Genomic DNA, 14,198 nt, shown 5'->3' with positions numbered 1-14,198 from the left:
TTGCTCAATTAAACCAACTTCACTTCCAATCATACTGCAATTAAAAAAGAAATCCCCTAAAACAGCAGCTCTATTGCTAGAGAAATATTTCAAGTCAATATGCAGGTATTTAATGGGGTAGGACAGAACTGCAGTAATTAAAATCTTCTCCCTTAAAAAAATAAGTATCAGTAGGCAAATACAGCATTTGCAAGACACCTCTTGTATCCAAGGAAAGGGACTAGGATTAAGGGTAGTTTTTTAAATTTTTGCCTGTCACGACCTTTCTGTGTGACCTTTGGCAGGACTTACACAGGTCACAGTTTACCTATATTTAACAGGAGGATACGGTTGCACCATGATCTCTCATGGGCCCTTAAATAAATCCACCTTTGACTGCAAGATGCTCACTTAACTATGATGATAAGACTGGATAATTCTTTCCAGTGAAATAAGCGTGAGCGGGGGAAAAAAAAAAGATGGAGAGACTTTACTGAAAGAATCAAATCTGGAAGTTCTTAATCCTTATGCAAGCAAATTTCCTGTGAAGCCCAGCGAAAGTTGTGCTAGGAAAGGACAAGTGAAAACTAAGTAGGGACAAAATTTGGGCCAGAATATATAGAACACTCTAACAAATATAGGTGACAAAGAGGAAACCAGCAGGGGTGAGGAGAAGGAGGGAAAATACGTTGCAGGATGCGTGAAAGCTTTCCTTAGGGCAAACAAAATGAGAAAGAATGCATATGCTGCTCTGCCTGAATGCCACCCACTAGTCATTTGTTCCACTGATGGGCTTCCTCTATGTTTAGAAGCTCTGTTCCAAAGTACAATCCAGAGCTGTAATGTAAGCTGCCCATCACAGGATCAACCGATACAATCAGGGAGGGGCAGAGGACAAAAAAAAAAAAAGAGAAATGTGGCATTGAATATGTGGAAGAGAACAAGTTATGTAAGATAATACAATCTGTTTGATCCAAATATTTTACATTCAGCATCTATAGAAACAACTTGAAACCGATTATGTACGAACGCAGATTATAAACCACATACTTCATGCTTGCCAGAAATGAGTGGCAGCACATCACAGGCGTTAGTGTTCTGCTGCCAAGAAACAAGCAGCAACTGAAGCCCCAGTTTTCTGAAACAGATTTCATTTTGCAAAAATAGCTTTTGTACAATCAGTTCAGTTTTATTTATCTAAAATGTCTTGTGACCCAGTCACACAGAACTCTCTGGTGTTTCCAGGCCTCTGCCTACAAGGGGCTCCAGGAAAATCTTTAGCAGCATGAGCTTCTTTAGCTGCATTTAATCAGTCGCCTTCTTTTTCCCTTGGGGCACATCTGTACTACACAGGCCCAGCCACATGTGAACAAGCTCCACCCGTGCTCCGAGTTAGTCAGGTACGAGCGAGTCCTGTCTGGATGTCACAAGGCCAATGTGGGTGCAGGACTTGGGACTCCAGCAAATGAGCCCCACCAGACGGCAGGAGAGGTTGGTTTGGTCACGCTAAAAACTTGAACCCAGCTGCTCTGGAGGGTGGGCACAGGAGCTTGCGTCCACCTGAATCATTCTGATAATGGGGCTCCCTTTAGTCAACCAGCCATAGCAACTCCGAAGCCCTCCTTTCCGCTCTTCAGTGCTCTCAGAACTCTCCTTCCCCCAGGGAAGGGGTTGACTCGGCCACGTTGGACACCATCAAGAGTCGTCTGGACAGGGTGCTGGGCCATCTTGTCTAGACTGTGCTCTTCCCAGAACGGTTGGACTAGATGATCCCTGAGGTCCCTTCCAACCTGTGATTCTGTGATTCTGTGAATTTCTGTAATAAATTTTTGTGGCCAGAAAAATACACAGTTTGAAAACTCATCTGTACTGAAATAACAAAGCCATGACCTCAGTCTGTGTGTCTGGGCACTACCGCGGTACAGTTCAGTAACTGTGATAAAGGCTAAAGGGCCATTGGCTTCATGGGTTAAGCGAGACAAGGGAGGGAGGTGGAAAAGCAAAGCAAAATCAGCAACTTGCAGCCTGTCTGTGTTTGGGCTGAACGAGTACAAATTTAATATCTCTTCCCCATTCAGCATATGCACTGCATCACATCTCTGTTTTTTTATAAAAGGCACATCTAATTTTTAATAGCTACCCTCTCTGTTCTCTCTTTTAAGCTTTGTAACTACTTCAGACAATTCTTCCAGCAGCAGCCAGACAAATGCAATCATGGCTACAGGCTCTCCGTCATTTTGCTCTGTGGGTTCTCTTTAGACAGTCCACGAACAGGGCTGCAGGCATAATCTCAGCCTGGGTGAGGTCAGGAGAGGTTCTGGTGGCACCTTCAGCAGCACACACTGGTCTTCCCTCTCTGGGGAACTCTGCCGTGCTCTACCTCAGAGAGCAGGACCTTGCAGCGGCATTAGACACCTCCGCTGCAGAGGGCTTGTTTGCTGTGAGGGAGGCTGTGCCAACTCTGCTGTGAGTCATACAGGCCTATCTACAAATACAGTTCCCTGCACGGGCTAAAGTCTACACCGCGTTTGTCTTATACCTTCAGTGCCTACCCAAGGAAGGGCACTGCAGAACTAGATTTAGAATTGAAAACAGACCAATTTGTAAAGACAGATTACAACGCAGCCCAGCTTTGCAAATGACTGAATAAACAAATTTAACACAATTAAAATGTAGCAACCTCTCCTCATCTGAGCATGCTCCACAATTCAGATTTACTGTCAGGTTTAAAAGTAACTGTTTGCCTTTCCAAGTTCAAATTACGCCAAGGCAACTATCACCAGCTTACAGGAGAGGCTTCTCAGCATAAGCTCCGTTGCACTAAGCTGCAAGCTTTTATTTAGGCAACTTGACAGGTACTGTTTTCATCACCGTTTAGTGTTATCTCTTGCTTTAAGTCAGTTTAATTGACACAATGCTAACCACAGTGCTGTCAGCAGCCAAGTGGTCGGAGTACTGATGTTAAGGCATTACTTTGCTTCCTTGCTCGGGCAGGGCCACAGCCAGCGATCGCTGGCAGTGGAAGACAGGTACTACTTCCTTCCACCGCAGCAGGATGTAGATCACACCCCCATCTGAGAGGACCAACAGTAAAGCTACAGACCCCTTACGAAGCACAAGCCACCTCAGTTTCTCAGAGATGTGATACTGTATTTGAGAGTAAGAACAGTTAACAGGAAGGGACAATCATTTGCCTTAAAGGAAATAAATGCAACTTCAACATGTACAAAGAAAGGCTTATACTTGCTAGAAAGCAAAGCATGCTTGCGGACTGAATCTTCAAAACCATTCAAATCCCTGCTTTTTTTAGGGAGAAATTTTTGTGCTTGTACATTAGTGCTGTGGAGGTTAGAGCCAGTGGAAATTGTCACATAAGCCTCAAGTCATGCTGATTCAGTTGGGCAAGGGGCTAGCGTTGTATGAACCGTTGAGTCCCCATTAACATCTACACAGTTTTAAGTAGTGGTGTTCTTAGCCCTTCTGGAGGGCGGACGGTATCTTGTATTTCTTTTCCATGTTGCATTCTACCTACTGAAGTGCTGGAATCTTGAATAGTTTTCCAGTGTGCTGAGAGTACGGGCGCTCGCAGGGAAATTGTGATTCCCAACAAGCGTGTACTTATCGTCTGAAATGAGGCTATGTGCCTGCAAGGCAATATACTTCATCTCCAACGAAAAAAGACAAACAAAATGGGTCCTTAGGTTTTGTGGCTAAGAAGGAAGTGTAACAACAGGGAAACACACAAACTTGTTAGTGAAACAAAGTAGGGGGAAAAAATGTGTTCGTTATTAAAAACAGGGACGGTTACATCCCTGACAAACACAGTTGTCATACTGGTTAAAGTAAACCCTGCACAAAAGCCTCCTCAGGTGTGTAATTTGGAGGTTTCTGCTTTCTACACCTCTCAAATACTACAGAGCGCTCGGGACAATTAAAATAATTATTCTGCTTCAAACTTCAGGCATCCTGCATGGGCTCCAGATGGAAAACACATAAGCGGCTGACTTTGCTGTACTTTACACACTCAGCAGAACACGGTCTGTGCAGACGGCTCTGTTTTGGCAAGCTTCTTGAACCAAAGCTTAGGGTTAGCTCACAAGACCGAGGCTCAAAATGCATAAATGTCTTGCTAGATTACATGTCTCTGTGCAACACAGGAATAGTCAGTGCTCCACCAGAGTATGGACAAGCACAGTAAGGTACAGTTGGTCATGTACCAGCTACTTAACTGTCCTGTTTTTCCACCTTCATTAATATAATCTTTCTTTAGCTCCAACAGGAGTTTCCCCTAAGCAGAGTCAGCAGGGCTAATCCTGGCCACAGACATTGGTCAAATGCTGCAGAAGCAGGTTTACAGACACATGAAATTCTGCTGGTTGGCATGCAGCTGGCCAAAAGAGAATGCAGACGACATTGTGCCATCTGGATGACACTTGTAAGTGTATCCGCTTTTCAAAAAAACTTGCTTTTCAAAACTAGTAGCAAAACTGAGCCCCAAATGTGAATGCACAAATGTTTGTTTACTACTTAGCATACCATTTCCAGCTACACTTCACAGGGGGAACGTGTATCTCTAAAATGGCATATAACCATTGTGAGAAGTCTTTTCCATCTGGGTGTTATTTTTACTCTATGTATTTATTACAGCATTGTGTGTGCTGTGGTTAACAATGACTTCTGTTTCCAGAGTTATTCACATAGCACTGTTCGTAGTCACAAAATATTTGGTAGTCTGAGGGCTTTGGTGCTATGATGTGGGTTTCTTTATATCCACAGCTTTATTATGCAGTAAAAACCAGCAAGAACTTTGTGCAAACAGTTAGAAGCCTATGGCTTTCAAAACAAGAAAGACTTCCCTGCTTTGAACTAACTGCTGGGAATGAATTGTGGTTTCCTGACATTTATGAATTAGCAAGAAAGCAAGGGGAAAAACATCCCTGCAAGTCCAAAATACCCATAAAAAACCCAAGGCCTTAATATGCCATAATGACAACACATACACAGCCATCCCCAAAACTACACTGTACTTAGCATCCTCATCTTCTGTCTGGAACAATGGGAGTTAGACATTCTAAGTCATTTTCCTCTGTTAACTTCTTTAATATTTAAAAGGACAGCTGTTCCAACTGTATCTATCTATTCTTACCTATGTACATATGGTCACAGTTACTAATGTCTCCTTCTTCATTCTCCTTGTAATTCCTCCTAAACAATAAAGGTAGTCATTTCCTTTCCCCTGCCACACCCCAAAAAGCATCAGCAAACCCTGCACTGAAGATATGTCCCACAAAGGAACTCGCTAGAACTCAAGAAGGTTCTTCCTATGCTTTAAAAGAGGCTTCCGAGAAAAACACGGTTCTTTCCGTGGCTTAAAGCATGCCACAGACATGCAGTGAAAAAGGCATTTGTGTTTCTGTGGCAGGGTTCCAGGGATTGGCCCAAGCATTCCAAGTGGTCTGTATGCTATCAGGGCTGACTCTCTGTGCTTGATAAGGAATAGGCCACTGGCAGCAATTAAGGGCCTATTGAAATCAAGAGAAAGGATCTCATTGACTTCAGCAGTCCTCAGAACAGGCTTAAGTGTCCTCTCCTGACCTCTCTCAAGCCATCTGGAAAAATGGGTTGTAACCTTGTCTGTCCCCACAGAGAGCACATCCAGCATCCAAGTCCGGGTAGGGGGAAGTGAAAACTTGGCCGTTCTCAAGTCAGGCCACTTTTTAAATGCAAAAACAGGAGGGGCTTGGAATTGGGTCTTTAAGACATCCCAGCATTCATTTCTGTAGTGTGATGCATTTGTCTGTTGCAAATGACAGCTCTCTTCAGTAAGTCGTGTACTTGCCACTATGCATTATTTTTAAATAAATAAATAAAAGCCATACAGCAAACTGACCGACTATGTCAGACCACTTTTTGTACTGACTCTACTAAAGGGAGCAGAAAGGAAGGACTACCTCACTTCTACCCTGCCACAGTTCGTTAAAATGATTTCTGAATGGTTTGTTCTCACATTCCAAATCCAAAAAGCTGTGCAGTGTGGTTAGCTTCTGGGCAGAAGGGGGAGAGAGAGGAAGTCTTGTTGGCTTTGACAAGGCTGAAAGGATACTGAAGGACTCTGATGACAGCGCAACTGTCCTCTGCTGAAAGCACTGATTCCACTATATTGTTTTCCAATTCCTGTGATTTTAATAGTTAATTTTGCAACTATCTCTTCTCTACCTCATTTTCTCTTTCCGTTACCCCCCCACCTATCCTTGACCTATCCTAACTGCTAATCCTTACTTGCTTTCGAAATCAGGGTGTGTAGCCTTGAATTCCACTGCCTTTGAAAACATCAACTGAAAGGAAGAGCGCAGGCACACACATACGTCATCACAGTGCCAGATCTCACACCTTTCCAGTGGCACCAAGTCCCCTGTCTAAAACCAGTTTTGAAGTTATGATTTGAAAACGCAGAATGAAATACCTAACTTATATGACATTATGGGAAACATTAATTTACCATTCTATGCTTTACCTAGGCATGAAAAAGTACCGAAGACTTAGCTACAGACGTTGCTTTACAGAAGTAAAAGCAAGAATCGTTTCTCCTGCCGTGCCAAGGAAGATGCAGAGTCATGCAGAGATTAAAACACTACTTGCAGTTGTTCTGCAAAGCACTGGAGGAGTTCGCATCAGGAATTTATTTCCCATCGTTCTTCTCCTTCCTTTTTTACTAGGCTATCCATGGATACGTTCACAAAATTAAATCCAGCTCTGCACAGAGGCTTCATGACTGGCCACCACTTAAAGGTATAGTTATTGTTCAGTATCTGTTACTGTTCCTGATTTAATAAGAGCCCACGGGGGTGAGGAGGGAGGGGGAGAATTAAAAAAAGCAGTGCACTAACCTGTCTCCAGTTAATGGCAGAATGACGTGTGCCTGGGTGGAAAACACGATAAACGATAATCTCATCTTTGGGCTTTTAAAAAAAGGGAAAGAGAAAAAAAACGTACATTTTAGACAAATGAAATTAAATGTACAGATGCACTGCATTTCATTCACTTACTCATGCTTCATTAGCATCATCTTTATCCTCAAACTGCCAAAGAACATACTTTTGAACTACAAACCCAGAATGAGAGAAGAATTCAAGGATTTCTGTCCCTCTCCTCCTTACCCAGATGCTTTGAGAACGAAGGACCAGAACTACCATTCTTTCCTGCTTGACTAGACTCCGGATCAAGACTAAGCCTAACTGTTGCTAAGCCTAACAGTTAAGATCTTATGCGAGCCAACCGAAAGCGAACTTTGTAGGTTGTGATCTACCAGCATACACAAAAGGTAACACATCCTTTTATATTTTCATGGTCACTCGTGTAAAAATAAGTCAGGGACATAGACTTAGGGTACGCTGTTGCTCCACGGCATTACAGGGACACACTCAAAACTCTGCTCCCCCTTTCTAAAGATTGATCCTGACACAATGCAGATTTCAAACTGTGCTTTTCGGTCATAAAAATCATCAAAGAAGCAGTGCCTTCCAGCTGATTGATCTCTCAAAAAATTAGCAGGACAAACTCTTTCAAAATGAGTATTTTTTTCTTTTGGTGACATGGAGTTGTGACACTTAAGATCAACTTCCAGAAAATTATCCGGGGAAACGTCATCATAAAAAGCAATACTGTATGAATTGATTTTATTAAGGAATTAGGCCTTTTTTTGAGAGGCCTACCTGTCCCTTCTAACAAGATTACGAGGAATTACATCCAACTATCAGTGGAAAAATGCACAAGGACTGATGTTCTGGAAGCCCAAGACAGTACCTTTCCTAAGGTAAGTTGTAACAACATCTTTCCTACCCGCTCTTAATTTTTATTCATTACAATTTCAATATATTCAGTAATTTTATAATTCATTGTGTATACGTATCAGCATTAATTAATCAAGTTAATGTTAGTAAAGACATTATACTTGTAAAGATGAATGACCAAACATTTTCTGTTCACTTATATCAATGATGCGACTTAAAATTATTAGCATCATGGGAATGTAAGTACTGGGCAAGTCTTTGCACAGAACAGCACAGATCTTTAATTTAAGATCCAGTCTTGCAGTCTACCCATTAAGGCCCTGAATACAAACATCTGAGATGCTCTGAATTAAATTATAATCTAAGACACAGGATAATCAATCATCTTAGTTGCTGCAAGCAGTTGCCAAACAAAAAAGAAGTAGTTGCAATCCCAGCCCTCTGGTAATTACATCACCACCTACTCCAAGTAACTTGAGACTTCCCTATTTGAGATGCAACTCTCTGTGCATAACATCCTCAAAGTCAACAATTTAGCTAACTTGTCTTACAGACAACCACAAAACTGTCCTCTTTGCAAGATGTCTTCTTTCTGTTTGACTCTCTGAGTGCTCAGACACTGTGACAATGGAGAAGGATGGTATGAACGCACCCCTTAAACCTGATAGCCCTGACTGGCACAGGCCTTTCAGAACCGAGACAATCAGCATGCAGCGCTATTACTGCAAACATGCACGTTACAGGCGATGGACAAATTGGACAGCAGATGTGCCGCCATGAGTTAATTCTTCAGGTGAGGACTGAAGGAAACTGCTACCCATTGCTGCTTTGTTTGCCTTCTTCCCACAACTCCTCTCTTCAGTTTAAGAGAGGGCAAGGTCGAATGACTCCATGCCCTATTCTGAAAGTGTACTGACACCTGAAGGCAGGACAAAGCCTCATCAGCCTTCAGGGGCATTCCAGCCCCCTCAGGAAAACACAGAGGGGGAATGTACTGTTCAGGCATCCACAAAAGCCCAACAACCCTCGTGCTGTGAAGGGTGAGTCCTCGGCACCCGGACACCGAGCAAGATGCTTGCAGGTTGGACTGTCTGGCTCTGTGCCACAACTGATCCTCCTTTGCTGTGAAAGGTCAGTAGAGGAACTTGCCAACTCAATAGCTTGATAATGCAGCCAGACCCACCACACAACAATTGTTGCAAAAGGAGCATCATTTGGCTGCAAAGGACGATGAACTGAAGGATTTACACTGAACAAGCAGCACCCTTTCAGTGCGGGCAAATGTGCTTTTCTACCACTCACCGAAAAGATAGCGGTGCTCTAGTATCTTCAGGCTCTTATTTTTTACTTTTATTCTAGAGCTTACAAAATAACTTTCAAAAGCTTATGTCACCCACTTGTCTTAGAGAAGACTTGCTTTTTACAAGATTAATGTAAGCAATATTTAATTATGCAAGCCTAATTGTATCCCTTTATTAGCAAGCCAAGATTATAATTGCCTGCTGTACTTCATTTTCTTTAGCAAAAACTACGACAACATCTATGTCTGCATCTTTGGGGGGCTTCCTTTGTTTTACTCTGTTGGGTTTTAATGCTGCATCAGAGTAATCCTTAGCTGTTTGTACCGAGTACAGATAGCCAGTATTTACAACAGTCATTTCTGTGGCAGCAGTACTCACCAGACAATACTGCTAGCTGGTTAGAGAGTTGATTACATACGTGTAAAACAATATACTGTTAGTATGGCCTAAACTTCCTGTATATTTGAGCTTGGCAGATACTCCCTTCCTTGCAACCTGCACCATATATTTACATATACAGAGACATGTATTCAAATGTCCTTATTTGTATAGAGCTCTAAAAGCAATATACAAAAGTACTTCATCAGAAATGAGGCATGTGGCTCCCGGAAAAAAAAAAAATTAACAAATCATCAAACAACATTGGAGAGTAATTTTAGCAATTAAGTATTTAAAGATGCATATTACCACCTTTTTACTGAGCTCCAAACCTGAGAAAATGAAGTAAAAGTTTCCAATATTTTCCAGCAGTTTGGGTACTAGAAGCAAAACTCAACGTGTTTGTGAAACATTATCTACTGAGCTTACAAAAGCACGGGGTTTTTTCCAAGACATCCCAGTACTATGGATGTCGCAAGCAGCAAAACGCACCTCACAAATCTTTCTGTCAGCTGATTTACAAATTCAAATATTTCACGCCAGTTCTGCGCTACGCTCCCAGATCTGAAAAGAAAACAAAAGCACGTTAGCAGGCCTTATTTAAGGAGACGAGGCGAGGAAGCGTGACAGTTTTAGTGAGAAATGAGGCAACACAAAGCTATTTGCTTTCCTAATCGTTTCAAGTTACCGCTGAGCCCGGCTCGCGATAGTGCTTGTGTGCGATTTCTGTCACGATTTCTCGACCATGGCACCCCGCGGTGACGAAGGCGTTAACGACCGCGCCGTGAGGCCCAGCCGCATCGGTTCTCTGTGAGGGGCCGGTCCTCGCCCCCCCGCCCCGCGACGCGGGGCGTGCTGACGGCGATCCCTTCTGCGCAAACTTCGCCACAAAAACACGGCGACCGACAGCTGTTGCGGGGGAGGGGTGGTCCATGCCGCCGGTCGCTCGCGCTGCCTCAGAAATGTCCACCCGGGCGCTTTCGGTCGGGAAGCGTCCCTCGGCTGGGATCCTCTCTCACGCCAACCTCGCGGTTCCCGCGGGCGGGGGCCGAGGGTGGGGATCGAACCCGCCCGACCCTCCCCCGCCGCCCGGCACCGAGGCCTCGGCCAGACCCGAAAACTTTGTGCGCCCTCCCCGCTTCCACGGGGCCGTTACGCCGAGCTCCCCCGCCCCGCGGGGCTCCCCGCGCGCGGCGGCGGCCGTTAGCTCCCAACGGCCGTCAGCCCCCAACGGCCGGCGCGCGCGACCCCCTCAGCCCCGCGACGGCCCCGGCGAGCGCGCGCGGCCGGAACAAAAGCCGCGCCCGGAGCCCGGGCCCCCGCGCTCCCCTTACTTGTCCAGCACGAAATACATGTCGAAGGCGCCGTGGCACGACGGCTGCTCCGGGGCGGCGGCGGGCAGCAGCGCCAGCAGCAGCGGCGGCAGCAGCAGCAGCAGCGGCGCCGGGCCGCGCGGAGCGAGGCTCCCCCGGGGCGCGGGCCCCGCCATCGGGCCTCGGGGCGGCGGGACGCGGCGGCGGCGAGGGGACGCGGAGGCCCGGCGCTGCCGTCCTGTCGCTCCGCGGGCGCGGGCGGTGCCGAAGTGGCCGCCCCTCGCCCGCCGCCGCGGCTCTCCCGTAACGGCCCGGCCCGGCCCTCCCCGCCCGTCAGCGGCGGTGCCTGAGGCGGGGGCCGGGGCCGCGCGGGCTCGGCGCGCCCCTCTGCGCCTGTGTGGCGCGGCCCGCCCCCGCGCCCGCCCGGCTCCGGCGGCCACCCCCAGCCCGAGCGACGACGACCCGGCGGCGCCCCCCCGCCCCGCTCCCCGCCGCAGGCGCCTCCCCGGCAGGCGGCGGCCTCGCCGGCGGCCCGCGGCTGACCCGGGTCCGCGTCCCAGGCGGCCGGGCCCGGCCGGGGCTCCCCCTCATCGCCCTCTGCGGGGCCGGCTGCGGGACCGGGTGCGGCGGCGGGGGGCTCCCGGGACTCGGCTCTCCCCGCGGCCGCAGCACCGGCCCCGCTCCCGGGCACAGCGCTTGGGGCCGGGCGGGCAGCGGCGAGGGTTCCCGCGGCGCGAAGGGTCCCCGCGGTGCGAAGGGTCGCCGAAGCCCACCCGTGCAGGGGTCAGCGCGGGGAGCAGAAACCTGCCCTGCCCGGGTTCAACGTGGCTTCAGCAGAGTTAAGAGCCCGCAAGAGCCGAGAGAACTGATTGCGGCGGGGTAGGAATGTGTTACTCCACAGCAGCGGCCAAAACGCGCCGTTAGAACAAAACCCGTGCCTCGCCAAGCTTTTCGTACTTCGGGAGGGCAGGCAGCTTCCCTCTGCGCTGCTCTTGTCCGCTTCCTCACCGGGATATGATACTCAACCTGTCCGTGAAGCCAACGTCTGTCAGATACCCCTCTGAGGAGGCTTAACCAGGAACCTCCTGGGATTTGTTGGGTTTGGGTTTTTTTTTAATAACATTTAGCGTTCTTTGCCAGGAGTGCCGAATGTTGAACATTTTTCTAAATCAGCAGCCAGCTAAAAGCTGTTGCAATCCATGTTACAGCCATTCATTTTAGCCATTTTCCCTGCATTGGAGACCAGCTGCAATAGATCCAAGCTGTTGCTCTGGGTCTGCGCACAGGGTAACCACCAAAATGTACTGGTCTACGATAAGCTTTGCAAAGCTAAATATAAAGCAGATGTGTGGTTCGAAGCTTAGGCTGGATCCTTCACAGCGAACATGAGGCACTGTAGAAAGTGTCTCTTTATGCTGCAAGAATATTACCTTTTGATTTTTCCCTCTGTGCTGTTTTTGGCTGGGATAGAGTTAATTTTCTCCACAGTAGCTGGTATGGGTCTGTGCTTTGGATTTGTGCTGGAAACAGTGTTGATAACCCAGGGATGTTTTTGTTACTGCTGAGCAGTGCTTGCACAGAGCCAAGGCCTTCGCGGCTCCTCACCCCACCCCACCAGCATGGGGCTGGAGGTGCGCAAGGAGCTGGGAGGGGACAGGCCGGGACAGTGACCCCAACTGACCCCAGGGATATTCCAGACCATATGACATCATGCTCAGCGTATGAAGCTGGGGGATGAAGGAGGACGGGGGCGGGGGACACATTCGGAGTGGTGGCGTTTGTCTTCCCCAGTCACCGTTAGGCGTGACGGAGCCCTGCTTCCCTGGGGATGGCTGAGCACCCGCCTGCCCACAGGAAGGAGTGAGTGAAGTCTCTGTTTTGCTTTGCTTGCCTGTACGGCTTTTGCGTTCCCTGTTAAACTGTCTTTATCACAACCCAGGAGTTTTTCTCACTTCTACTCTCCCAGTTTTCTCCCCCGTCCTGCTGCAGGGGAGCGGCTGTGCGGGGCTGAAACCCCGCTGGGGTTAAACCACAACCCCGTGTGTGGCTTCAGGGTTTCCCAGGAAGTTCAAACATGCTTAATAATCTTAAAATATTATCTGAAGGCTAAAAAGATGCATTAATTTTCTGTGAAGACAAGTGCTATTCATGTGACAAGCTGCATAAACCAAAACTATCTCGTAAGTTAAAAATAAATGTCTAGCCTCTACTTCTTTGTTTCCTTTCTGGAGTTTTTTCCATGAGCACTATGTGACACGCAATTAAGAGAACTCAAAATAAAATTGGTTATTCTTTTTTCACCATTTGTGCGCCCAGTGCTTTGTTTTAACAGCATCTACTCTGAGGAGCTTTAATTTACAGTGGACTGCATTCACTACTACGATGCGTGGAAGCTCAGGACCCAGGGCTCTCGGGCACAAGAGACCTCAGGAGACATCAAATTAGAACCAGGCTCAGGTTTCTCTCTTGTAACTGTTAAGTTCCATTTTACTAGCCAAGTAATGTGCTAGAGCTCCCAGAAGCCTGTCTCCCATCATAGCATCAATCACAGGAGCAATGAGTCAATAAGGCTGTCGGACTGCGGAAAGATAAACCACAGTTCAGAGGTGCCTCGTGCCTTATGAGAAAAACCCCATGTTTCCTTCAGAATCTGACGGTTCTGGCGTGTGATGGCAGTGGTCAGAGGGTGAGAAATTTGCCAGGACAAAAATCCCCCAGAAATTACTGATTTCCCCTATCACCTGCCAAATAAATTATTCGTGAGTCAGTGTGAGTTTGTGACTGGCAGTAAGCTGTCACGGCCTTGTGGCTTTTATTAAATTAATGTTTTATGGGGCTGTATAGAGGATATTACCTGGAACCCTACCATTTGTTCCCAAGATGCTCTTTTTTTTTTTCCTCTCACAGTAACTATCTCATTTCTTAGGTTAACCATCTTATTTATGTTTCCCTTCCAACAGTCACAGCTCCGCAGTCTGTTTTTAGTTTGATGAGGGTTCCTCATGCTGCTAGGCATCCCGCTGGCATTATACAGAGGTACGGGTGCTTCAGAAACCTCCCTGCGAGAAAGGCTCTCGGCAGAGGCATTGCAGGGCACAGCCCCCAAGGGCGGTAGCAGTCCTGATGCACAGGTGATACAGGTGAGAAGGAGGGCAGGGCTCCTCTCAGAGTTTATGTAATAAGGATGTACATTTCCCAGCAGCACAGCTAGCTCTTGGGCCTCCAGACCGCAGCGCCGTGTCCTGCAGCAGGTAGCCCTTTTTACCGGGAGGTGACACCAAGTGCATCTTAGATTCAAGAGGGGTTACTGAAGAAAAGTTTAAAGGAGAAACACATCGTTCGTATTTCTCTGTGGCAAGACCTGAAGCGATGTGGCTGTTGGAAAAGCATGGCTTACTGCAAGCTACAGGATCTCTGTTCTAGTGCGGCTATAAAGG

General features: G+C 47.2%; 1 protein-coding gene across 2 annotated transcripts in view; it reads right to left on the bottom strand.

The window, feature by feature from the left end:
- Window positions 1–11,071, bottom strand: part of ANTXR2 (ANTXR cell adhesion molecule 2) — a 118,074-nt gene extending 107,003 nt beyond the window's left edge. For both annotated transcript variants that reach the window (XM_075089914.1, XM_075089915.1), the window contains exons 1-3: window positions 10,783–11,071; window positions 9,941–10,012; window positions 6,867–6,938 (exon numbers count right to left, since the gene is read on the bottom strand). In XM_075089914.1, the coding sequence (XP_074946015.1) occupies window positions 6,867–6,938; window positions 9,941–10,012; window positions 10,783–10,937 (299 nt within the window). In that variant the 5' untranslated portion in view covers window positions 10,938–11,071. The remainder of the gene's footprint in view (window positions 1–6,866; window positions 6,939–9,940; window positions 10,013–10,782) is intronic.
- Window positions 11,072–14,198: the final 3,127 nt, after the last annotated feature.

Source organism: Phalacrocorax aristotelis, chromosome 4 (assembly GCF_949628215.1).
Source record: "Phalacrocorax aristotelis chromosome 4, bGulAri2.1, whole genome shotgun sequence".
In the NCBI taxonomy this organism is placed as follows: Eukaryota; Metazoa; Chordata; class Aves; order Suliformes; family Phalacrocoracidae; genus Phalacrocorax; species Phalacrocorax aristotelis.
Note: the sequence above shows the minus strand (reverse complement) of the source record. Positions and strands in the feature narration are given on the sequence as shown.